Source organism: Balaenoptera musculus, chromosome 13 (assembly GCF_009873245.2).
Source record: "Balaenoptera musculus isolate JJ_BM4_2016_0621 chromosome 13, mBalMus1.pri.v3, whole genome shotgun sequence".
Lineage (NCBI taxonomy): Eukaryota > Metazoa > Chordata > Mammalia > Artiodactyla > Balaenopteridae > Balaenoptera > Balaenoptera musculus.
The window spans coordinates 82,892,855-82,917,312 of record NC_045797.1 but is presented as its reverse complement, the minus strand read 5'-3'; the positions used below and the strand labels follow the sequence as shown (position 1 = coordinate 82,917,312).

The 24,458-nt window shown below is 42.7% G+C and overlaps 1 protein-coding gene across 1 annotated transcript; it reads right to left on the bottom strand.

The window, feature by feature from the left end:
• Window positions 1-81: 81 nt before the first annotated feature.
• On the bottom strand, window positions 82-22,967 carry PDIA6 (protein disulfide isomerase family A member 6). Its single transcript, XM_036873021.1, has 13 exons — window positions 22,818-22,967; window positions 17,228-17,369; window positions 14,108-14,165; window positions 13,533-13,659; window positions 10,354-10,460; window positions 8,498-8,628; window positions 7,985-8,099; window positions 7,314-7,454; window positions 6,448-6,532; window positions 6,253-6,325; window positions 4,952-5,110; window positions 1,184-1,280; window positions 82-574 (listed from the first exon to the last, which is right to left on the bottom strand). Exons 1-13 carry the CDS (start codon window positions 22,834-22,836, stop codon window positions 506-508), a joined length of 1,323 nt encoding a protein of 440 aa, XP_036728916.1. The 5' UTR covers window positions 22,837-22,967; the 3' UTR covers window positions 82-505.
• Window positions 22,968-24,458: the final 1,491 nt, after the last annotated feature.

Here is a 24,458-nt window from a genome sequence, read left to right as displayed (position 1 = left end):
ATGGTGTCATGTGAACCACCGGTTTACAGGGAGGAGAGACATCAAGGTCATCCCTTCATAAGACTAATTTCCTGAATTTACGATGTGGACACTAATTTCATACATTTATTGGCATTGTCCAAAATAGTTTTATTCTTTCATGGAAAAAAGCCATTAATATTCAAATGAAAGGATCACATTAAAAAACTTGTATGTAAGAAACAGCCTCCAAGAACATTCAGGCAGCAGTCAGAGGGAGGGAAAGATGCTTCAACAGCCCAGCAGTTTTCTTCAAAGTATCATCTGACAGAATACAACCCAATTCACCGGCTACGACAATTCACAGAATTTTTCATTGTTTTCTTGAGACGCAAAAGTTCACTGCTGCAGTGTTTTCAAATGACCAATCAGTGTTACTTCTTGGTTAAAAAGGCCACTGGCAGATTCATCTGATTGGAAAGAATGTTCCTTCACTGCTGGAAAATCCGCTCCCAAGAAAAGAAAACCGGAGTCTGTGCGGCGCCTCTCATAACTCATCTTTCTCCAGGTCATCGAGCTCCACGTCACTCAGGTCAATGTCGTCTTCCACGGGAAGCTGTAAAACAGAAAACCACCATCAGGCCCTGCAGGGTCTATGCAGAACCACAGACAGGGCGACCCTGAAAGTCTGACATCTCATCTTACAGAGCACTAAATTTCCAGAGGTGCTCTGGTCACAAGTTTCTCCCCAGTCCAGCTCCTGCTTTTAACTTTGCCTATTATTATATAGATAGAAAACTAACAGCTATTTAACTGGTCCTTTTGAGGGGGGTGGGCAGAAGTGTACCGGAATAAATGCTAATTTCAAAGCTATAATTTTGTACTTCTCTCAAAGTTAATGAATTCTAGGTTAAGTGTTCACTTTACAGGTAATAGTCAGGAAAGCAACCTCACTGAAATTTATCTCGGTTGTCTCTGTCACGAATATCCTATGCCATGTAGCACTTTGTAACAGGGAGGATGGGATGAAGGGTCTTGAGACAAAGAGCACCCCGAAAGGCCCATGAGGTTGATTCTTCAGGTTTATGCTCACGTCAAGGCTTAGGTCTGATGGAAAGGTCTTGTTTACAAGCAGCAAAGATGCACAGGGATCGGGAAAGTAAGGGGCTGGACCAAAGCCCCGACAGCGAGTCCTGTTCACACACAGCTCGGTCCCGGGACTCACCTCGCCGTCCTTGCCGTCCCAGGGCTCTCTGGTGCTGATGGCAGGGAAAGCCCCACCCCCTACGGGTGCTGTAGATCCACGCCCGAAAGACAGCTCCCTTAGGGGAAAATGAGCAGAGCACGGCTGTTAACGATGGACTGCTGATGCGGATGAAGAAACAACTTTTCAAAAATAACGATTTCCCTACGCCCTGCTATGTTTGCATAGAGGCAGTTCTCACCTCTCTCTCCGGGAAAAGCACTTCATGAACGGTATTATCTTTTCAATCAGGGACAACAATGTAACCAGGTAACAATATAATGACATTCCTGACTAAGGCCTTGGCAGTAGGGAAAGCCAGGTACTACCAAAAATTAAAAAAAAATAGCAAACACATCTTGCTAAAATACAACTTAAGTATGTAAAAACGATCAAAGTTGACCCAGAACATGGTCTAGACCAACACTAACACTTGACTAACAAAATTCCACACTAACTTTAGAAAGGCTTTTTGAAAGATGGTACCTTAAAACTGAAATCCTTTTCTCAGATTTCTAACAGGAAGCAGAGGCACTTAGAACCAGCCCACAGACACCACAGGCCCCCTCAATGATCTATAGCTGATGGTGGCAATTTTCACACATGTCAAGCTTTCAGACAGAAGAGTTGTACCATGAAACAGTGTGTTAGGTTTTGACTTTGGCAGGTATTGATAAACATTTCCCTGGAAGGATGTAGAGGCGATCACCAGACTGTGAGCAAGGCTTCTTTATAAAAGGAGCCTCCAAATATCCTCGGTGAAGGGTGCTTAGAATTAGGAGTTTGGGATTAACATTTACACACCACTATATATAAAATAGATAAACAACAAGGTCCTACTGTATAGCACATACGCAATATCTTGTAATAACCTATTACGGAAAAAAGAATTAGAAAAAGAATACATATATAGATATATAGATAAGTATATGCATAACTGAATCACTCTGCGTACATTTGAAACTAACACATTTGTCAATTAATTATACTTTGATTAAAAAAAAAGAATATGGGTAAAAGAAAAACAAACAGGATATCAAGTTTCCTGTATGTGTCTGACAATAGTTACTTTGCATGGTGGGAAAACTGGGTAATTTTATCCATTGCTTTTGGCTACTTTGCATGTTTTACAATGTGTATCAGTGGTTCTGAAACTGAGGGCAATTTTTGCCCCCAGGGGACATTTGGCAATGTCTGAAGACATTTTTGATTGTCCCAACTCAAAAATCACTGAGTGTGTGTGTGTGTGTGTGTGAGTGTGTGTGTGTGAGTGTGTGTGAGTGTGTGTGTGTGTCTGTGTGTGTACGCTGCTGGCATCCGGGGGTAGAGGCCAGGGATGCTACTAAACATCCTACAAGGCACAGGACAAACAACTGCCTGGCCCAGAATGTTCCGAGTGCCCACGTTGAGCAACCTTGATGTACACATACCAGTGACATTCAAAGAACAGGATTATAAATATGTAAAAACCCACTTCACCACCATTCCATGAACTGTGCTGTATGGGTAGAACAGAGGTACTCAGCACAATAAGTCAGACCTGTGTCACACACAGGCTACTACCTCCGCCAGAATGGCTCAATTTACTAGGGAAAGGCACAGGACAATCCAGGCTCTGGTTTATGTGGGAAATACAAACCCATGTATGTAATAAAAAGTCAGCGGTTCTACTTCTTACTAGTTTTGTGTCCTTAATCAGGTTATTTATTATCTCCGTACATCAGCCTCTAGCTTCCTACTTAATAACGTCAGCGGCAAAAGCAAACAGACTAGAGGAAAGATGTCAAACCTTCAAAAAGGAACAAAACCTTGAGGGCAGAGAGTTCAATCATCATTTAAAAAAAACAAAAAAGGTTTTTTAATTGCTCAATTACACACTTGCCCTCTGGCTCCATCTTCCTTTTAGGCTAAATGCTAACAGATCTCTCTTCTAACTAAGAAAGCCTGGAGAAGCATGGCCACCGCCTTCAAACTGAACGGCCACAAACGCATATACTGGGTTGGCCAGAAAGTTCGCTTGACATCTTACGGAAAAACGTGAATGAACTTTCTGGCCAAGCCAATATATGACTCAAGCCCTTTTTCACTTCTGGGGGCATAATGCACAATTATATACTTACCTTTTCTGGCTGCTACTCCAACAGAACATAACATGACTTTTTTTTTTTTTTTTTTGCCACACCGTGCAGCTTGCAGGATCTCAGTTCCCCGACCAGGGACTGAACCCAGGCCATGACAGTGAAAGCCCGGAATCTTAACCACTAGACCACCAGGAACTCCCATAACATGACATTCTTAAGGAAAGACGCAGAAACCACTAATGTCACCTCGGGTTGACCGTAGTGTTCAACTGCCGCCCCTACACTTACAAATTGTTAGTTTAGCTGCACCGTTACCATTAACTCCTATGGGTTGTCTGACAACCTGCGTATGCGCACTGATGGTGTTTGTCCTTGGTTCTCCAATAGCCACGCAGAACGTGGCAGGTGTGTGGTTTTTCAAGTACGCACGCTGGTGCCTCTCGCCACCAAGCAGGTGCACCCGCCAGCTCTCCGCCAGGCCCCACCCCGGCCAGCTGGAAGGAGTCTCCTCACCAGTGACACGCTCCGTACAAGTTCTGTCTTCTTAGAAAAGAAGACTCACACGTGGCTAGAAACAAGCGTACTGCCACGTTTTGTTTCCTTCCTATTCATTACCGCAGACTTTTCTCCACTGGTAATCTGAGGTTTTCTGTTAACTCCAAGACACAAAGTTTGAGAACCAGTGACCTGTATGATCTCAAGCACAAGTCACTGTCTCAAGTTTACAACATGCTATTGTTCCTGGAAGCATTTACCTCCTCTGTACTTTACGTGAGTCCAGAGGCTTAATCTCAAGGTTACTTACTACTCTCCTACACTCCTCTAAGGTTTTCTAGATTGGAATTAGCTGTTGAAAAAGGATGAAGCACACTTGATGAGTAGTCTTCCTGCTAATGTCCCTGAGGGTAGGGATGCCTTTCCTAACTGAAACTGTTCCAGAGACAAGAAGTCAAGTGTTCATTCATAAATATTTACAAGAGCTTATTACCAGCCAGGCTCTACAGTGGTGACTAGGGGTAAAGTTTTGTGTAAAAGATTCAACCTTTGTGGAACTCACAGTTAATGGGGAAGAGGCATTAATCAAATTACCACAAATCTAAGAAAAAGTACGGGTTAACATTTTGTATTTGCCTAAATGATGACTAAGTCAGTTTTAGGATGAGTTGAACAGCAGGGCAGCTTAGCGAGCTTTGTAAATTGGGTTTTGAGTTTGAGAACCTATCATATTGTTTGCACGTTTTGGAGTCACTTCAGTAAGCGCACTCATTTTCAAATAACTACATTCTAAATCCAATGCCCAGGGGTGGAAACTCTATCCCCTGAAGTCAGGGGTACAAAGCATCCTAGGGCGGGAGTGGGTGAGACGGGACTGCTTGCAGCCCATATGAGACCTTTATGAGAATGAGGACAAGCCCAATGCCAAGTGCACAGAATGGCAAGGTGGCCCGAGAGGAGGAATGTGCTAGTATCACTCACTAAGTAGAAGACTTCCGTGGCACAGGAAGATGACTCCAAAGCTCTAATTTATCAACGTTAATTCTCCGAAATGTGAAATACAAAACTACTCCATTTATTGCCTAGTCTATATAAATCTAGTTTGGAACCAATTACCACAATAGAACCAAACAAACAGACAAAACAAAAACAACTCAAAGAAGCAAGAAATTACCTGAGAAACTCATTAATGCCTTGCTCACTGAACGATCCCTTCAGAAGAGCAAATTTCATCTTGCGTGCGTTAATAGCTGCCATGGCGGGGTACCCAAACCCTCCGATCCCCAGCGCATTCTCAAGTTCAGACTGGGCTCCGGCTTCTGTCCACAGCCACCTAGAAAAGCAGATTGGTTTCTAGGGCAAAGATCCCTTCTGAGTTAGTCAGAACCTGACTAACAATTAAAGAACAAAAGATTACACATCTTTTGAATGGAATAGGTGAAAAAATAAATGAAAAATTAAAGATTAGTTTTTAAAATAATGTGTTCTAGATGCGCTCTGAAGTAACTACAGTTCCTCTCCTATGTTCCCTAGACCCTAACCCCAGAAGTCCCCCTGGGGACTGGTCTATCACTAGGACTGTTTTTTCCCTCAGTCCCCAAAATACCGTCCAACAAACCTGACGAATTTTCTCTGTCACCTGAAATCCTACCAACATCGTTTGGGTTATTAAGCACATTCTTTAGCAGTGTAACAACTTCTTTTTAAAAGTTAAGGATATGCCATTATTTAATACACATAAAAATGCTCAACCACATCTCTTCCCTTGGGACTTCCTGTGCTGTCCGATCCCTGGTCGGGGTAAGACCCCGCATGCCCCGCAGCGAGGCCAAAAAAAAAAAAAAAGGAGAAAACCCTCAAAAAACAAACCAAAGAAACTCTTCCCTCCACTCGTACAAGGGGGAAGAATACGGAGCGTGGGCACGCGGCCTTCTGCAGGCACACAGTAAACATCTGCCGGACTAACGCAGGCGGTGTGAGGCCACCGCGAGAGGGACAGCAGGGACACGTGGTACCTGGGACAGCAGCGCATACGGACAGCATGGAGCAAAAAGATTATTAATAACAATGGAAATAGAGACAAGCTTTGTTTTAAACATTTGCCTGCGTCCGGCCCTCACTCAGAAGAGGGTAAAGAAACACACCTCTGCTTCTGCTTTCTTTACCTAGCCTTCAAGGCTGTGCTAGAATGGAGCTCTGTCACTAATGGCGTTTTGCCTGCTAGCCTAGAACCCAGCCACCATCAGAACATGATTCCTCTAAGAAAAAGTGTGCTGGGGTACAAATAAGTGTGTTATAGGTAAGAGTCCTGCATGACTTCACTTCCTCCTAGGTGGTCAGTGTTTTTATATCCTAAATAAAAAAACATGCCCAAGTGAGCACAGGAACAGAGCCTACAGAAAACACAGAGGGAGCCGCTTCCAAGCAGCTCTACACCCTCCCACCCGACGACACTGAGACAGTTTGATAACTTACCCCCAGATTTTCTTTTTGTATTTGTCTGCCAACTTCAGAAGAACTTCCAAATAAGAATTTCTGCCTGCAGCTCCTGATGTAAACGGACAAAAAAATTTTAAGGTAAAAATAAAGGAATGGGTGAAATCCATCTGTGAATTAAGTGTTCGCAGAGCAAGGAACAGAGAACAGCGTGTGGGAAGCGGCACGCCTTACCTGTGTCAAGGATATGGGGCAGCACGGCCACGACACAGAGCTGGTGCTCCTCGCACGTCTTCTTGGCGATGTCCTCGTTGAGGATCTGCGGGACCCAGAAGACAAGGGGGTTGGAAGGCCACGTGACACAAAACCCAGAGGTAAGCCTGCGCGAGCACCGGCACTCTCGTTCAGAGCAAAGCACTTCAAGAGCCAGATGAGGCTCTTCCCAAATATAACACTTCTGTGTGCGTTACAGAAACACCACGAGAACGTTCTGTGAAGATTTCCGCTTTTATCCCTCAGCCATCTATCCGCGGCGGTGGTGAGGCATTTGTATATACACACGGTCAGAACGCCTGGGCGTAGCCTGGCTATGACATTTAGTCGTTTAGACAGATAAAAAAGACACATTTACGCGTATTATATATTTACATGAATTTGAGGCTCTCTGTGCCTGTGTCCCCATATTTAAAATGGAGATTAAAAACAGTATCTACCTCTAAGTGTTCATATGAGAATTAAATGAGAAAAATCCACATAAAAGTACCAGAACAGTGCTTGTCACATGGTCAGGTGCTCAATAAATGTTAACTATTGTTTTGAGAACGATAAATGAAAGAATGGATTCGTTCTATTTTTAAGACGCTAAGGTACACTTTTGCTCACACTGCGATTATTTTGGTACTAAAACTTATGAAAGGCAGCCATTTTCAGACAAGTTTTCCCCATCTGAAAGTACAAAAACACTCTAAAGAGAGCATTTTAAAAGAGAAGAGAAAGAGCTTATTTGAAAAGACAGCAAGCTATTACCGCTTTAGTGTCCTCTATCATCAGGCGGAAAAGCTTCCCTTACTACATACAACTGACTGAAGAGGTGTAATTACCTCAAGGAGCTGAGGAGGCGGGGCGTTATCAGAAAACAAATCAAGGGCCCGGGAAACGATGTCGGATCTCGTCCGCCCCCCGTCATAATCCACAGGAGACTCGCCTTTCTGAAATATCTTGATTGTAGGAAATCCCCTAATCTATTAAAAAATATCACAGTACAAATCAAATTACCATTGCATAAGAAATAAGATCTTTATGGTTTCTAAAACTACCTTATAGGTAATTTAATGTAACAAAAATATTCCCTAGCCTGCATCGACGTGTAAGGGACAGCACACAGAGGTCTGTTAATCAAGGGGTTTTAACAGACTCACTGCCAGGCTTAGCCGAATCTTATTCAAACCCTGAGTATATACTTAACACAGTCTATGTGCTCTAGAACAAATGAACCAACTTCAAAAGCTGTACGAATAACTTGCGAAAGCTCGGGCTCACATTAAACACACAGGTAGTGCGATACTGAAAACAAAACAAACAAAACTAAAAAACCCCCAACAGTCTTGAGTGCCAGATTTACTTGTTACAACAGTGAAATGATTTAATTTCGTCCTTACAGAACGGCTAGCCTCCCCCCTCCCGCTCCTAGAGAGCCCAGCAGTACTAGACGGTGTAGCAGGTGAAAACACAGGGCGTCTCACAAAGACATCAGCCTGGTAAGAACACGCACCTCGTATCGGCTGGCTAGAACCTGGTTAACGGTGGCGTCCACAGCTGCGAGTTTCACTTTTCCTTTCGTTTGCTCTTTTACCTCTGTAGCTGCCGCAGCCCATTCTGGCTCTAGACTGTAGAAAAATACCTGCACTTTAAAAGTGTATTTTAACTGTAAGCACAAATCCTTTAACTGGTGTGTGCATTTCTGCCCAATCCGGTTAAATCACACTTGGGAAACACTCTGTGTGTAGCTTTACGAAAGGCATGATGCCCCCTTCACATTCATTTCCTGGTCCTTTGTCCACCACGCCCCCCCCAAATCTGGATGCCAGCTCCCTGTTAATCACTGAAAATATGACAGAGGAAACACTCGGCCCTAATGCCGATGTTTAACATTCATTCAGAGCCGGAGCTTTTGGGGAGAAGATCCTGGAGGTTACCTATGACCTGGTTCAGCTCTTTCAAAGTGAGCCACGTGGACAGACTAAAAGCACCTGACTTAAAAAAGTACCTGGTACAAAGCACTTACTTTTTGCAGTGTCCACACCAAGGGGCATAAAACTCAACCATCCAAACATCTTCACTGTCAAGAACACTCTTATCAAAGGTGTCGTCTGTCAGCTCAATCACGTCCTTCTTACTTGAACTGTCACTTCTACCCTGTCATTTGTGACATTAAATCTTAAGTTACAATTTGGCCAAAAAGAACACTAATCCTATTCTAAATATATGTGTAACAATAATCATTTCTACAACTTAAAAGTTTTGAGTTCTTCTTTCAACTGAAAACTATTTTACTCAGATTGGGGACATTCCTTAATATTATTCTTTTTACTTGGCAAACAGTATTTACTTTCAAACAATTACCAGTACACTCAGTGTAACATGTAACATGTATCTGAACTCCACCCCTGCTATCTTCATTAAGAGAAACCTCAACATGGCTCAAAGAACCACCTTAATAACACTATTCTAATTCAGAACAGTGCTGGTTCATCCCAGGATATCCAGTTAGTACCTCTTCATAAAGTCCCTACCATTTAAGAAAGCTAAAAATAACATTTAATCCTTTTATCTTTTCAAAGAATTTTCTTCAGTACTAAACCTACAAAGCAGTCAGAATCAATATAATGCTTTCTGTTGCCTGGGCCAAAAGCCATGGGGGTAGGAAAGACAACTGTGCTCATTAAATGTCTAAGTTTGAAATAAAAGGCAAAATCATGAAATCTCTGGTAAGCTCTGAGTCTGTATAAAGAAGCTAGTCTTACTGGTCTCCTAAAAGAGTGAAGGGCTGTGTTTACATATGCAGGCAGAGCTTGGAGATACTGCGGGTTCGGTTCCAGACCACTGCAATAAAGTGAGCATCGCAATAAAGCAACTCACATGAATGTTTTGGTTTCCTGGTGCACGTAAAGGTTATGTTTACACTATACTGTAGGCTATCAAGTGTGCAATAGCATTATATCTAAAAGACAATGACCATACAATAATTAAAAAATACTTCAGTGCTGAAAAATGCTAACCCTTATCTGAGCCTTTAGCAAGTCATAATCTTTTTGTAATAGTAACATCAAAAGATCACCGATCAAGATCACCATAAATATAATGAAAAACTTTGAAATATTGCAAGAATCACCAAAATGTGACACAGTGAGCAAATGCTGTTGGAAAAATGGCACCAAGAGGCTTGCTCGACGCAAGGTTGCCACAAACCTTCACTTTGTAAACAGCGCGATGATCTGAGAAGTGCAATACAACGAGGTGTGCCTGTGCGTTACCAGGAAGAGTTCAATGCCTTTTCGCAAGAACATAACTACATCATGGTTAAACATCACACTTCATACACGGGAATCTATAATACCAATCCAGAGAACAGGAATCTTCTTCCCTATCCACTTATGTAAAGATGCCCAGGGATTTCCGCCTGATTGCCACAGACACGGGCCAAGAGGTCATCCAAATTTCATCCACGTTTGCCCAAAGTTGACCTGGAGGAGAGCTGGTCTCCCTCTCTCCACTTTGGAACTACAAACGCCACGGAAGCCAGATTCCAACTCCCACGGCCTAGGGCTCTTTCTCCCACTGTAGGCCGAACTCTTGTACCTCGGCCCTGGGCCAAGGAAGCCATCTCGGGGCGTGGTTCCTGGCCTGCGGCTGTGGCGGATGCCCTAGGACTGGCTAAGGGGACCGTGATTCTGAAGGGCCACACCAGTAGGCTGGGTGTCTGACTCCCTTTTGGAGTCGCCTGACTCAACCTCCTATGATTTTTTAACTGGAAGTCCACCAATTTAAAACATTTTAAGAAATAATTATCTTCTACGCGGAGTTTACAGTCAGGCTTCAAAATCATGCCACATTAAAAACTGACATTATACACAGCCTTACTTGTTTTCCAGAACTATATCCACCACTCCTGCCCCCAAGGCGGTCCTTTACGAGCTGGCGCAGGGCACTGAGAGCAGCGTCTACGATGGCTTCACCAGTTCTGCCACCTACGGGAAGACACGGGCCATCAGGTGAGCGGGGGTGGGCGGGCTGGGAGCCTACATCTGATGCTACCTGAAGACTTGAACCTTTACATACCTGCCAGCTTCATCTGATGTTCAAACAGACCTAACACCACGTGTATCTTTAAGACAGAGCCAGTTTCTTCCAGAATGTATTTCCTGCTACACTTTACGCAGGGAAAACTAATTCCTCTTCTTCAGTGTCAGGTTATTAGTGTGAACGAGGACATTCTGTTCACCCACAAATACCATCTACTATTGAGAACAGTTCACAAACGTTTACTGAATGTATAACATGTACACAGATGAAAAAGAAGGTTATCTAGTTAAGAGAGCAGGGGAAATTTCTAAACACAAAGCACCAAATGAGGCAAATGGAAAAACTATTTCTATGAGATAATAAGTAGGATACGAGGGGTTCGAAGCTAAGAAACTAGAAAGCAATCCACTGTTTTCTACCTTGCTTAAAACACTTATTTTGGGCTTTTAGGTTCTGTGGCTGAACTTACTCCTAATATAGGAAGTAACAAGCCCCGTATTAAAGATAGTGACAATAGCCTTTGGAAGTTTACCAAAAACTATGTGCTCAAGAAGAAGTCAGGGGACTATTAACTGACTCAGAAGAATATGGATAATATATGCCTTGAGACTATCTTCAGAGTTTAAAGTCAAAACTAACAAAATCTTTTTAGAAAGTTTCTTCTTTCTTCTCCTTTCTTAAAAATAGAGTTTTCTAATCAAACTGCCCAGGAAGAGATAGAAACTTCTGAGAACGCTTCAGACTTGACGTTAGAAAGAAAATACAGAACAGAGGCATTCGGAGTGTGTTCAGATCATCCTGTACTACATCCTGGCTGAGATTACCAAGTATGTCACTTCCTAAGACAGAAAGGCAAGACCTCAACATAAAAACAGCCTCCTGCTCCTTATCTACTGCAGACACCTCCACTTTCCGAACCAGTGCCCCTTCCACCACCAATCTCCACCTGGAAATATAGCAAATCAAGAAAAACACTAGGGGGACTTCCCTGGTGGCACAGTGGTTAAGAATCCACTTGCCAATGCAGGGGACACGGGTTTGATCTCTGGTCCAGGAAGATCCCACATGCCACGGAGCAACTAAGCCCGTGCACCACAACTACTGAGCCTGCGCTCTAGAGCCCACGAGCCACAACTACTGAGCCCACGTGCCACAACTACTGAAGCCCGTGCGCCTAGAGCCCGGGCTCCGTAACAAGAGAAGCCACCGCAATGAGAAGCCTGTGCACCGCAACGAAGACCCAACGCAGCCAAATAAATAAATTAAATAAATTTTTTTTAAAAAGTGAAAATAAAAAAAAAAAAAAAAAAAGAAATACACTAGGGAAAAAGACAGAGAGGGTTTTCTCACTCTAGACCAAGGGTGAGCAAACTGTTCCTGCAAAAGACCAAACAGTAATTATTGTCGTCTCAGCAGGCCACACTGCTGCAGCTACTCAATTCTGCTGTTTTAGTGTGAAAGTAGGCATAGACCATATGAATGAACAAGTGTGACTGTGTTTTGAAAAACTTCATTTACAAAAACAAGCAGCAGGCCAAATGCTAACCCCTGCTCTAAACATTCCATTTTTACAAGTTAGCAAAATGAACAAATTATATTCCAAAGCAGAAAAGCAGGTGGTTAGTCAGAAAGATGAAACTCATCATTTTATGGAACTTTAGAGCTGGGGAGTCTAGGAGAAATGATGTGTCTAAGGCCTCATCTCCAAGTATTTTGACCCCCATTTTGGTGAAGTACCAACTACACCGACATTTACCAAGTTACATGCTTTACATGTACTATTTCAGTGAAACTTCCAGTAGCCTAAAATAGGTTTTCACATCCTCATTTTACAACCAAGAAGCAGATCCAGAGAGATTAGGTATTCTGTTTAGCCAGCAGTTAAACCCAGGCCAGGTTGTCTTCAAAGCTCACTCTATAGTTTCTCTGCTCCCTTCACATTCCCTTTTCTGAGAATGTTTTCTCAATCCGCTGGATGCAATGCAGGACACCAAGTACAGATAAGACAATAGTCACTTTGTTTTTATCGTGATGCTGATTCTCCTCCCCCTCCAACCCTGAAAACTTGTTCTTCTCACATAAAGCAAAACCTAAGATTTTAGACTCTAAGTTTAGTCACTTATATGCCCCTTGTAACAAAATCTTTTTTAAAAAAAGATCAAATGAGCCATAATTTAAACTTTAAATACATTACGCCCAATACTTTTATTGGACCCTGGATATGGCTCAACTTAGCAATTCTGACTGTCTTAAATATGATGCTCTGTTTGTGACATCTTAAGTAACAGGCAATTCTGTGAAAGAACAGGGAGTCTGAGCCAAAATCCTCTCCCCACTTGCCTCAGTGACTCACAGCAGATACAATTTACCACTATCTATAAAATGGAGAAGCTGTGATACTTCTTTATTATCAATAGTTTAAAAGACTAAATAATAGCTTTAATATTCAGATGCTATACATGTTTACAAGGCGTAAAGATTCATGGGCAAAATACTCCACAGTAATAGCAATAGTTTAAACTGACTTTCAAATTACAGGACTCTTCTTTTTCCACGCTGATATGCTAGACCTGCCCCACAGTGAAGGAACGAGCAATCAGAGCAAGAAAACACTTGCAGATCTTTTCAAATATTAAGTAATTACAGAAACTTATTAAATATTAAGTAACTATAAAATATCCAGTAACTAGTATTTTTTAAAAACTGTAATGAAAAAAAGGGAAGCACAAAACATCATTACTCTACCACTGCTAAGCCCGTGTGGGCCTAACCTAGTACAAACAATAATAAAAAAACTTTCACCTGTTTGACACATATTTAATCTTTAGAGCAACCCAGAAGAGGTAGGAATTACTCTACACCATTTGACAGATAAGGAAATTCAGGCACGAAGAGGGTGAGAAACTTGCAGGTAGCAGGGCCAACAGGTTATAGAATCCCAGGTTCTCTATTTTCTACCTACCTGCTCAAACTAAAATTCCAACCAATGGAATGAAGTAATTAGGAAAAGTCCTTACCCTGATAATCTTCTGGTTGGTTTTTATTAGATCCAAAAATCTTAATGGTAGGAAATCCCTGCACACCATATTGACCTCCCAGGGACTGATGTTTATCTGCATCAACTGCACCAACTTTTACAACATCCTGTGGAAACATAAAAGAAATATCTATTTTTCTTTCAACCAGGGCAGATTCCACAAGAACCCATCATCTGATGATGTAGACTCAGAGACAAGATAATAAAGGGCCAGGTTCCATTTGCCAACAATCAATGAGAACTTTAGCCTGGGAAACCATTCCTAAATGGAAAGCTGGGCAACATACAAGTCAGCCTGTGAGGAAACTGTGCAGCTCCCAGAATTAGCACGACTAAGCATACTTATGCCATTTAACTGGGAAACAGAATTAACAAAAGTAGACAAGAAAAAATTAGAATGTACAGTATCCCTTTGCTCCCTACATAATTTTGGCACCAGAACAAGAGTATTGGGCTTCAATATGCAAATTAACTTCCTATTGTACGTTAAGCCCATTTGCTTAATTAAACTTATTTTAACATACACAGGTGAATGTGGACATCTCAGAAACTCACTTTTAATGCAGTTGCTACTTTCTTCCATTCTGGTGTTAACCTTTGGCAGTGGCCACACCTTTCAGGGGATGAAAACACAAAGAAGGCAACAGTTAAGTCTTTGATTCCCAATTCAAGAAACATTCACCAACAGTCTACTGAGTGACATGCACTGAGGGTGGGGACCTGCAGGCAGAACAGCACTAAAAAAACATGATCGGTGACCTGAAGGAACTCACTGTCCTGATTTTACTATGATCCTCTTTCATGTCATAAAAAAAAAGCTTTCAAATTACTGCTGAGTTAAACTGTATTTAAAGAGTTTAAACAAACACTATCATTCATAACTCTCTCCCTGAGTGGAAACTTCAGTGTTTATCTGGTCAAATGTGCCTCACGTGTGGTCCCAGTTGTACGGCTTAGCAAAGTGCAGGTTCTTGGGCCCCAAGAAACCAGAGTTCCTAGAGAAGGGGTTCAGGAACCTGTATTTTAATAAGTTCTACTAGTGATTCTTAAATCTATTAAGGTTTGATAGTCCCTGATCTAGTCCAAACTTTTCATTTTATAGATGAGGCAACTGTTTTAGAGTCCAGATCTCCAGTGCCTAAATCTCCATGTTCTTTGGCTCCCACAAGCAGCTTGTAGAGGTAAAAATGCACATGCAGTCCCAATTTAGTATGGCTAACAAGTAAAAAGCACTTGATACTGCAAGGTGGTGAAAAAAGAACACGAATGAGTGACAGAGACAGAGACACGTGAACACAAGGAAAAATAATCTTAATCTTTTAGGTACCAGTACTTGAAAAGAATTATCGTGAAATATAACACACACAGAAAACTGCTTTTAAACATTATATATACAGAAATCTGTTATGTTTATATCAGTCATCAAGGTTATAGGTAGCTGTATTATTTTCATCATTGTATAATACCCATTGTATGAAGACAGCATAGCTAGTTTATCTATATAGGTGACTTTTTCCTTTTTTAAACAAAGTAAATTTTCTTCTAATTAGGTCTCTAAGGACCTAATGAGCCAATGCCACGTGCCTGCACCACGATGAGCTCTCTTCGTACAGGATTTCATTTAACCAGCACAACCACCCTGCAAGCAGGCTTTGTCATTTTCATTTTACAGATGATGAAACAGAGCCTGAGAAGTTAAGAAACCCTCCCAGTACCACCCAGTGACAAAGCTGCCTGACAGGTCTTCCTGGCTCCAGATCCCACATTCTTAATCACTATGTAACATCACCTTTCATAGGGCCTTAAGCTTAATCCAATATTTTATTTTATTTTATTTATTTATTTTTGGCTGCATTGGTCTTCATTGCTGTGCACGGGCTTTCTCTAGTTGCGGCAAACGGGGGCTGCTCTTCGTTGTGGTGCGCGGGCTTCTCACCGCCGTGGCCTCTCTTGCTGCGGAGCACAGGCTCCAGACGTGCAGGCTTCAGTAGTTGTGGCACACGGGCTTAGTTGCTCCGCAGCATGTGGGATCTTCCCGGACCAGGGCTCGAACCCGTGTCACCTGCGTTGGCAAGTGGATTCTTAACCACTGGGCCACCAGGGAAGTCCAATCCAATATTTTAAAAGTCAGGATCTTTCAGCAAAACGTCCTGAAATGCTGATCCTACATACTACATATACAGTATGTTTGGCTATTTAGGTGAGCTACTTAGAAGTCCAGGAGTCAAAACTTTACAGGACTTTGTGCCTCTTTAATTTCAATTTATTCTAATGAAATAAGGACTCAAATCAGAGATTGTCAGAGTATATACCCCCTTCAATTCCAATGTGAAGCGATGTAAAGACAGATCAAAATGCCACAAATATAGCAGCACACCCTGTAACTCAAGGGTTCTTCACCTGGGGTCTATGAATCCCCAAAGGACTGGTGGATAAAAATTGAGGGGCTCTGTGAACTTTGATGGGGAAAAAAAAAATCCTCTATTTTCATTAATCTGTAATTGAAATTTAGGATTTCCTTCAGTTATAAACATTAACAACATATCATAGTTGGTTAGTACTTGTGACTCTGTCACAAATAAAAATCACAGCTATTTTCTTATCACCACTATAGTTGTTGCAGGTATCCTTAAACATCATTTATGTTCATCACTGTTCAGAATTATGGTAGCTAGCTGTTAGATGTTGGTATTTACGTTCCAGTAAACGAGTACTACAAAATCATATCAAGATTTATTTTGATATTTTAATAATGTTATTCCAATACTTTAGGTTTCCTTTGTGATCCTATAGCCTTTATTTTATACACGTGTATTTGTTGGTTTTTTGTTTTGTTTTCATTGAAGGTTTTAACCACATAAACAATACTGTATTTTGACTACACAGGTGACCCTTGAATAACATGGGGGTTAGAAGTGCTGACCCTCTGCAGTGGAAAATCCGCATGTAACTTTACAGTCAGCCCTCTGTATCCATGGATTCAACCAACAGCGGACTGTGTAACACTGTAGTACAAATTTGTTGGAAAAAAAAAAAAAATCCACATGTAAGTGGACTTGCGCAGTTCACACCTGTGCTGCTCAAGGGTCAGCTGTATGAAACTGGGCACTATTAATTTCAATGGTAATTACAAGTTTGTTTTTTTTCCCCCCAGAAATAGATGTAAGGCAAGAGAAGAGCTTTTAAATCAAACCAAATTTTCTAATTACATATTTTTGGAAGCAACCCTCTTCAAGAAACAAAATGGAGTCAACCACTGGTTCTTCCCTTTCCTTTGCCCGATATTCTCTCTGCATAAAATCAATTTCCCTTCCATCTTCACCCCACTTACCTCATCATAAAGATGTATCTTCCTAAAATCATACGGGTTTTTTCCTTCCTTCTTTCTTGCAACTATTAGCTACTTCCACCATTTTTTTTGTCACTGGCTCAATCTCTGCACCCTTTAACAGACTCAATCCACAGTTTCCCTCTCCTCTACCTCTTTTATTTATTTATATTTTGCCATTATGAGATCTCTTCTTATTAGTATTACATGGATGTGTCCTCTTCCTCTTTTAAACAATCAGTAAACTAGGTAAACGAGATGGCTGAATAAAATTACATTTTTATGTAGTATTTTTCTTAATTTTATAAAGTACCATAAATAACTGACAACTATTTTATAATACTTACCATGGAGCATAGAATTCTACAAGCCACAAACTATCACTCTGAATAACTTCTCGGTTGAAGTTTGATGGAGTTAATTCGATTACATCATCACTGGACGAATACAGACCGTTAACTGCTATAAAGAGGGTACAGCCCATCAGACCTGGAGTAACAACAAAAAGCACACCATCGACATCAGGGTTCAGGCTCTGACAGGAAACCTGGGCCACCAAAGTCCTTTTCAACTGACCAAGGCCCTTCACAGAGGACAGCCTGGGTCAGCTCTCTCCTAACCCCCTTCTCCCCAGCTCCCACCCCCAGCCTGGCTGCTGCTGGAGCCCCTGGAATTTTACCCCCCCTGGTGCGCTGCTGAACAGGGAACAGACAGCCCACACCCTCATCTCTTGAGCTGCCTTGGGACCAGATTTAAATACTCTTCTTAGTGCTTTTCCTATACTAACACCTTCATTCTGTACAACCACACTCTATGAGGCAGTACTATTATCACCGTTTTACGGGCAAGGGCACTGCAAAATGGGGAAGTTACATCTAGCTCTGCGACCTTGGATAATCCACATGGTATTTCTTGTGTCATTCAGTTGCAGTATTAGCACGCTATCTTTATTAAAGCTTATTGATGGGAAAAAATAATTATTTGCCTCCCCTACTAGACTGTGACTCTCTTAAGGGCAATGATTGTTTTTTAAATATTTTTCTTTCTACTAACACTATCCATGGCACATCATCAGGCACTCACAGTGTTGCAGGATGAGCTCCGAAAGAATGTTCATGTGAACAATGTTATAAAGGAAGGATAGAGAGTCTGTATTATTAATAGCATAGTTTAGCCACACTGTGGACCAAGTGTGTTTTTGTTGCTACTCTGGGAACTTAAATGCAGATTATAACAATTACATAGAAAAACAAGTTCTGAACTAGTATTTTAAAAACCCAAGTTTTCTGAATTGGTAATATCAGAATTTTACCTCCTTTAAATTGTCTGTGTATGTATACACAGACACACAACATAAATTATATGTTATATATGAAATTTTATAAAATATATAATTTGTTTTCTAACTGTATTGTCTATTATCTCCAGAATAATGCTAAACAACAGAACGCTTTTTACTTTAATAGGTATATTTTCCCATTTGCTAGCTTTTGGGTTGAAACAGATAAACTTAATGATATTAAAGAAATTTCTATTACTTTCTTTTCAGCATCTATGAAGATGACCATATAATTTCCTTCTTGTAATCTCCTGATGCAAAGAATTATAAGAGACTCACCTGTCTTCTAAGAAAGCATGTGTGTATATGCCATCTTAGTCACAGTTTCACATGCTTACTTTGTAAAGAGAATTTGGAAGATTTCAAATGGAACTTTTTGAACAACCCAATGGTAAACTTCTTCTGGAATAAGTGTGTACTGGTGTTAATTGTTCTACTGCTAAATCCTCCACCTTATACTTACAAGGCACTTTGAATTTTTAAGTCACTTTCAAATGCATTGGATCCACTTGATTTTTCACAGCACTACCTACTAACGAGAACGTGGGAATCATCCCTATTTTGTAATTAAGGAAACAAGGGCAGATAGAGACCAAGTGGCCCATCTGTGGTCACACATATAACTGGTAGAGCAGCTCCCTGACTTCTACTTCCAAGCTCTACCCATTAAACCATGTTGTCTTTTTAGTGTTCAAGATAAAAATGTTCAGTATGCCACGGGCATGAATAACAATTACACTGTTCGAGAACACTGCATTTGAATGATAGATGTGACTAGTATTGCAGGAACTTAACTGTGGACCTTACTAAGGGTGATGTGAAGCCACTAAAGGGTTATCATGCAGGGGGTATGATCAGATTTGCTTTCTACAAAGAGTATTCTGGCTGCAATGTGGACAGTGGATGGAGAATTATCAGGAGAGTGGTTTCACATAAACCAGGGGAAAGACGGAATGAGCGACAGTAATAAAGGCTACTGGGAGGTAAAGCAGGAACGACTGCAAACTGTCCACTGGATATAATGACAGAGAGGTCACCGGGGTCCCGGGCAGTTGAGGTACAGGAGTGAAAGCAAGCAGCAGTCAGGCTGCACAAGGCTGGAGAGAGCTGGAAGGGACAAGCCGGTGAAAATCATACAATAACTCTTTAAACAAGTTTCTTAGAAAGAGCAGGAGACAGTAAGCAAATGGGGGATAGAAGGAAGCTTTCTTTTTAAAGATGGGAGTGAGCTGAGCACATAGTGAAGAAATATGTGGAGTGGGAGAGGCTAAAGAACAGGGAATAACGTAACAAAACGCCTGAATTAGGAGGCGGGGAGGGAACCCAGAGTCAGTGACGGGGGGTGGGGGGTGGGGGGGTAGCTCGCAACCGAATGACCTCCTCTTCCATTTCAAGAGGTGGGAAAGGGTGAGTGTGGATGGAGGTCAAGCCAAACGAAGTGAGGCTCCCTTGATAACTGCTGTGCAACATGGCAGCCGCTGGCCACACATGGCTACCCCAAACTGAGGTGCGCTGTAGGTGTAAAAAGCACACCGAATCGCAAAGCCTTGGTAGGGGAAAAAAGTAAATTATCTCATTAATATTTCTGATATTGATTTCCTCTTGAGATGATATTTTAGATATACTGGATAAATAAATATATGTTAAAATTAATCTCACCTACTTCTTTTTGTCTTTTTAAATGTGGCTACTGGAAAATTTAAAATTACATACAAATCTGGCATTACATTTCTACTGGATGGTTAATCTCTTCACTGCTGCAGGAAAGATTACAGAGTTTGACATATTTAATAAAGCAAGTAAATCAAGAACCTAAGCAGAGACAGTCCTAATTCTGAGTAAGCTTGAGAGTAAGACTGGTCTTAGAAAATCCTCTATGGAGATGTACTACGTTTAAAGACGTTTATCTTCTTTAAAAAAAAAAATCTGTATGAATTATTAGTTTTTCAATATACTGAGCTCCTTGTGAAAGTTTCAAAAACGAGAAAAGCAAAAAAAGAAAAACTATCAACAGTCCCACCAGAATGAACTATTAATATTTTGGTGGGTACTCTTAACTAGCATATCTCTACACTATACAGAGGCCTAAAAATTTATATAAATGTGATCTTACTACATACATTCCCTTCTGTAACCTTTTTTCACTCAAAATAAGGTACATTTTCGACGTAAGTACTTATGGATTACCCGTCACCCCCCACGTAACCATGTTTAATGGCTGTATCATGTTCCTAATCCACTACTGACATAATCTTGATGGTTCCCATTTTTTTCTATTAACAGGCCAATGCTAAAAATTCTAATACTTCTTCCCTCCTCAAATAAATATGATTATTTCTTTAGGAGAAAATCTTACAAGGGGAATGGGGTACGGCTAACATTTTGATATATGTATCTGTCCAACTACCCTCCAAAAACTGACATCTTCACTAAGAACAACACTTATACAACACTATGTGCCATTAGCTCATTTACTCTATGTGGTGTGTATCATCATGCCTGTTTTTAGCCCAGGACATGGAGACCAGAAAAGGTAACTTGCCTAAGGCCACATAATTAGAAAGAGGACCTTGCTATGCAACCCCAAATTTTAACCAAAGGACTGGAGCCTACAGGAGTATAACCCCAGGAGGGGCATTCTATGGTCTGTGGCAGGAGAATTACCTTCTTTCCCTCCTCATGCCAATCAGGGCCAGCAATAAAGAATGTACTCTCCTCCTCACGCTGTGTCAAGCAGGCCGGAGTCATCAAAGGATGAACCAGGACTGTTTACCTCAGGAATGTGCCTCCTTTCTGTATGAAGATGGTCATGCCTAATGACACTCAGTATAACATGAACTTGAGCTTTTTCTTCCCCCCTAGTAATGGGGCTGGACTTTTCTTGTCTATAAAGTGGCCTGGTTCTCACAGGAGCATTCCCTCCTTATAAATGGCTGTCAGTGGAAATGTCTTGGTAAAGGTTCAAGACCTAAGTTCCTTAAAAGGCAGTTAAGACCTAGTAGGGTTAGAAGGAAATCAAACATGCTACTCAGAAAAGCATTAGAAGATGTACAAATTCCAACAGCAGAAAAGTAGTCAGTAACTACCCCTACAAAACCCCTCAGCCCACTTAATATGATAAAGTAGGTCAAGGCTGACCAATACTGTTCTGTTTCTAAAATTCACATGGCCATTCCACTCGCTGATAACGAGCACCGACAGGAAACTGGAACATCCAAGGGTCTAGAATCTATGTGAGCAGATGATTTTGCCATCTGTGGCCTCCCATGATTCCTCCGAGGTAGTTAAGGATGTTATAAATCCACATCACTAACATCTCTGTCCCACACCTGCTAGCAAGAGTACATGGTCCCCAAGCACTCATCTAGAAACCGAGAGGGCGCCCCAAAAGGCTGACTACATTTATTATAATAATGAATTAACTGTAAGAATCATACACTCTTTCACAGCCCTGTCTGAATTCACTTGCAGGCAACTAAACAGAAACTAAGTTCTTTTCCCCTCATCTATTCTCTCTACGGTATTACGGCAAATATTTCTACCTTGTTTACTCTCTTTAGACATATATAAACTCCTTAATCCTGAGAACAACCCTATGGAGTACTAGCCCAGAGTGGTTAAGTAACTAGCTCCCAGTCACACAGCTAGCAGATGCGGGGGACGGAGGGGTGGGACTCAAACCCCGCTATCTGGATCCACAGTGTTCAGGTATCCACTGTCAGAGCACCTTGGCTGGGACCAAGGGGAGCCCAGGAAGGAACGGGATCCTCAACCTCACTACTGTAGTCTCTAAAACTGACATTTACCTAAGTCCAGAAAATCTGGGTTCAACTTAGTTGTTAGAAGTGCAATCGCATTTAAAGTGCTCTTGCATCATAAGACCCGCTTTAGGAAGGTACTGTTGCCTTTTAAGGAAACTATCCTGATTTATTTCAGGACCGGGTTTTGATATTTCAGGTTTTTTAGAAGTGGGAACTCCATAAAACAGGTGGTGAGGACAACTTTCGGTGTGAGGAGCCCGTGACTCTCCCGTACACACTCGAGGCCCAGAACAAGGTCCCCCTTCTAGGTGGCCCCCCAGTACCCAACCTCGGCCAGGGATCAGCCATAGCCGGTCTCAGGGCTCAAAGGCAGCTCCCGGCCTTCGCTCACAGCCGGCCCGCTCGACGCCGCCCCTTCACCGGAGCCCGGCACCGGCCACTCGGCCCCAGGCTCGGAGCTGTCCCAGGCGCCCTGGTTTCGAGCCCGGACTCGGGGCTCCCGCCTCCGGCCGCGCTCGCGCACACGCTCCTCCCAGGTGGGAGGAGGTCGCCCCCGCCAAGGGCGCCCTCACCTCCCCACGCGTCCCGCACTTCTGCCCGAGGGCCCGCGCAGGGGGCTCCGGCCAAGACCAGCCCCAGTCCCCGGAGCTCCCCCACCGCCCCAGGGGCTCCCCCTACTGCGTCCTCCGCGTGGGCCGGGCCAGCGATCCTCCGCGCCAGCGCGGGCCCGGCCAAGGCCAGGCACCCGCTCCCTCCCCCGTCCGCGGCCCGCCATGGGGGTTCCCGGTCTCCCAGGCTGCCCCTCCACCCACCCCGGACGAAGAGGCCTGCGCCTACCAAGCACCAGGCGAGCCATGCCGAGGGCCGGCGCCACCGCGTAGTCCAGCCACCGCGTAGTCCAGCCACCGCCTCCCCTCCGCCGTACCGCACCCCCACCGCCCCACCGCCAGTCCTTGGCCCGCTAGTCAAACGCGGGGCGGTGCGGCAGGGGCGGGCCGGAAGACGCTCCCAAGCCGTGGCCGCGGCTTATTGGTCCCGACAGACTTCTCTCATTTGCATAGCCAATGGGAGGCAGCCGGGTAGAGGTTACCGGTTTGGGTTTTGAGGGGGCGGGGAGAGCGACGGAAGGAGGGACTAGCTGGGGGCGGGGCAGGCCAGCCCCTCCGTCCGGCGTGTTCCTCACGTACCTACGGTCGCTCCTGGGATCTCCGTCCTTTTCTCTCCAGGAGTACAGTACTTGGTTTACCTCTCGGATCCTTAGGAGTCTCTCTTTTCCCACTTGTTTATAACGAGTCCGTTTCCAACCCTCATTCATCCCTTGTTCCCCCTCACCCCCGACCCTTATCCTCTTTGTCCCTAGGGAGGGTAAGTTTCTTTGGGCCCTCAGTGCATCTACGACCTTATCAAATGACATATTAGTTTTTCCTGTGCCCGAACGAGTATTCAGTCATAAAACACTTGCTAAACACATACTGTATATAACATAATTCAACAAGTATTTATTTTGTTGAATTACTTTAAAAGTTCCCACGACCAGGGCACAAGACTGCAAAGCTTTTCACAGACAGGCACTCAGTTCTCTGTAGAAACCCTGTGGGGCTTAAGCTTCAGAGCTCCTAACCCGGGAGGGGCCCTAGCAATGAGTTCACACGATCATGTGTTTTGTAAAATGTGCAAAAGTGAAATATTTTAAGCACAGCAGGCTAAGACTTCAATATCTTTCCACTGTGATTTCCTCTCTGACGTTTACAGCGGACTCGAGCATTTTCTTTTTGTATTACTAATGGTTTATTTCTCTGTAGTGCTTAATGCATAAAACAGCTCTGATTCTGGCCAAAGCATTTATGGGGTCTGGGGGTAGTGGAGACTGGTAGGGCTTCCTGGAGGAAGCGGCACTAGAGCTGAGTCTGGAAGGAGGAGAAAGTCATTCAAGGCACAGAGAGCAAAGGGAGTGAAGAGGGCACAGTGGGGTGAACTGACACCATGAAAAGGAAGCTGGCAACAAAAGCCAGATGAAGGGGTGGTGCTGGGGGCTGTGTGACATGGTGAGACATTAAGATCATATATAGACTGAGCGATGTAGATGCCTGATTTTTTTAAAACAGATAAACAGTATATCTATATGTTTCAAACTTCATAGGAGAGAAGAAATTAGGAGAAGAGATGTCTAAAAGTCTCCTTAGGGGGGGTGATAATGCAAGACAAAGTGGAGAAACACTGTTCTAGAACAGGGCTGCCCAACAGAAATATAATGTGAGCCATGACCACACACAGAATTAAAAAAATTTCTAGTAACCACATTGAAAAAGTAAAAAAACGAGATTAATTTTAATAATATAACCCCAAATATCCCAAACGTTATCATTTCAACATGTAATCATACAAAAATGCTTAATGAGCTATTTACATTCTTTTTTTCATACTAAGTCTTTGAAACCCAGTGTATATTTTACGCTTACACCACATCTAATGTTAGGT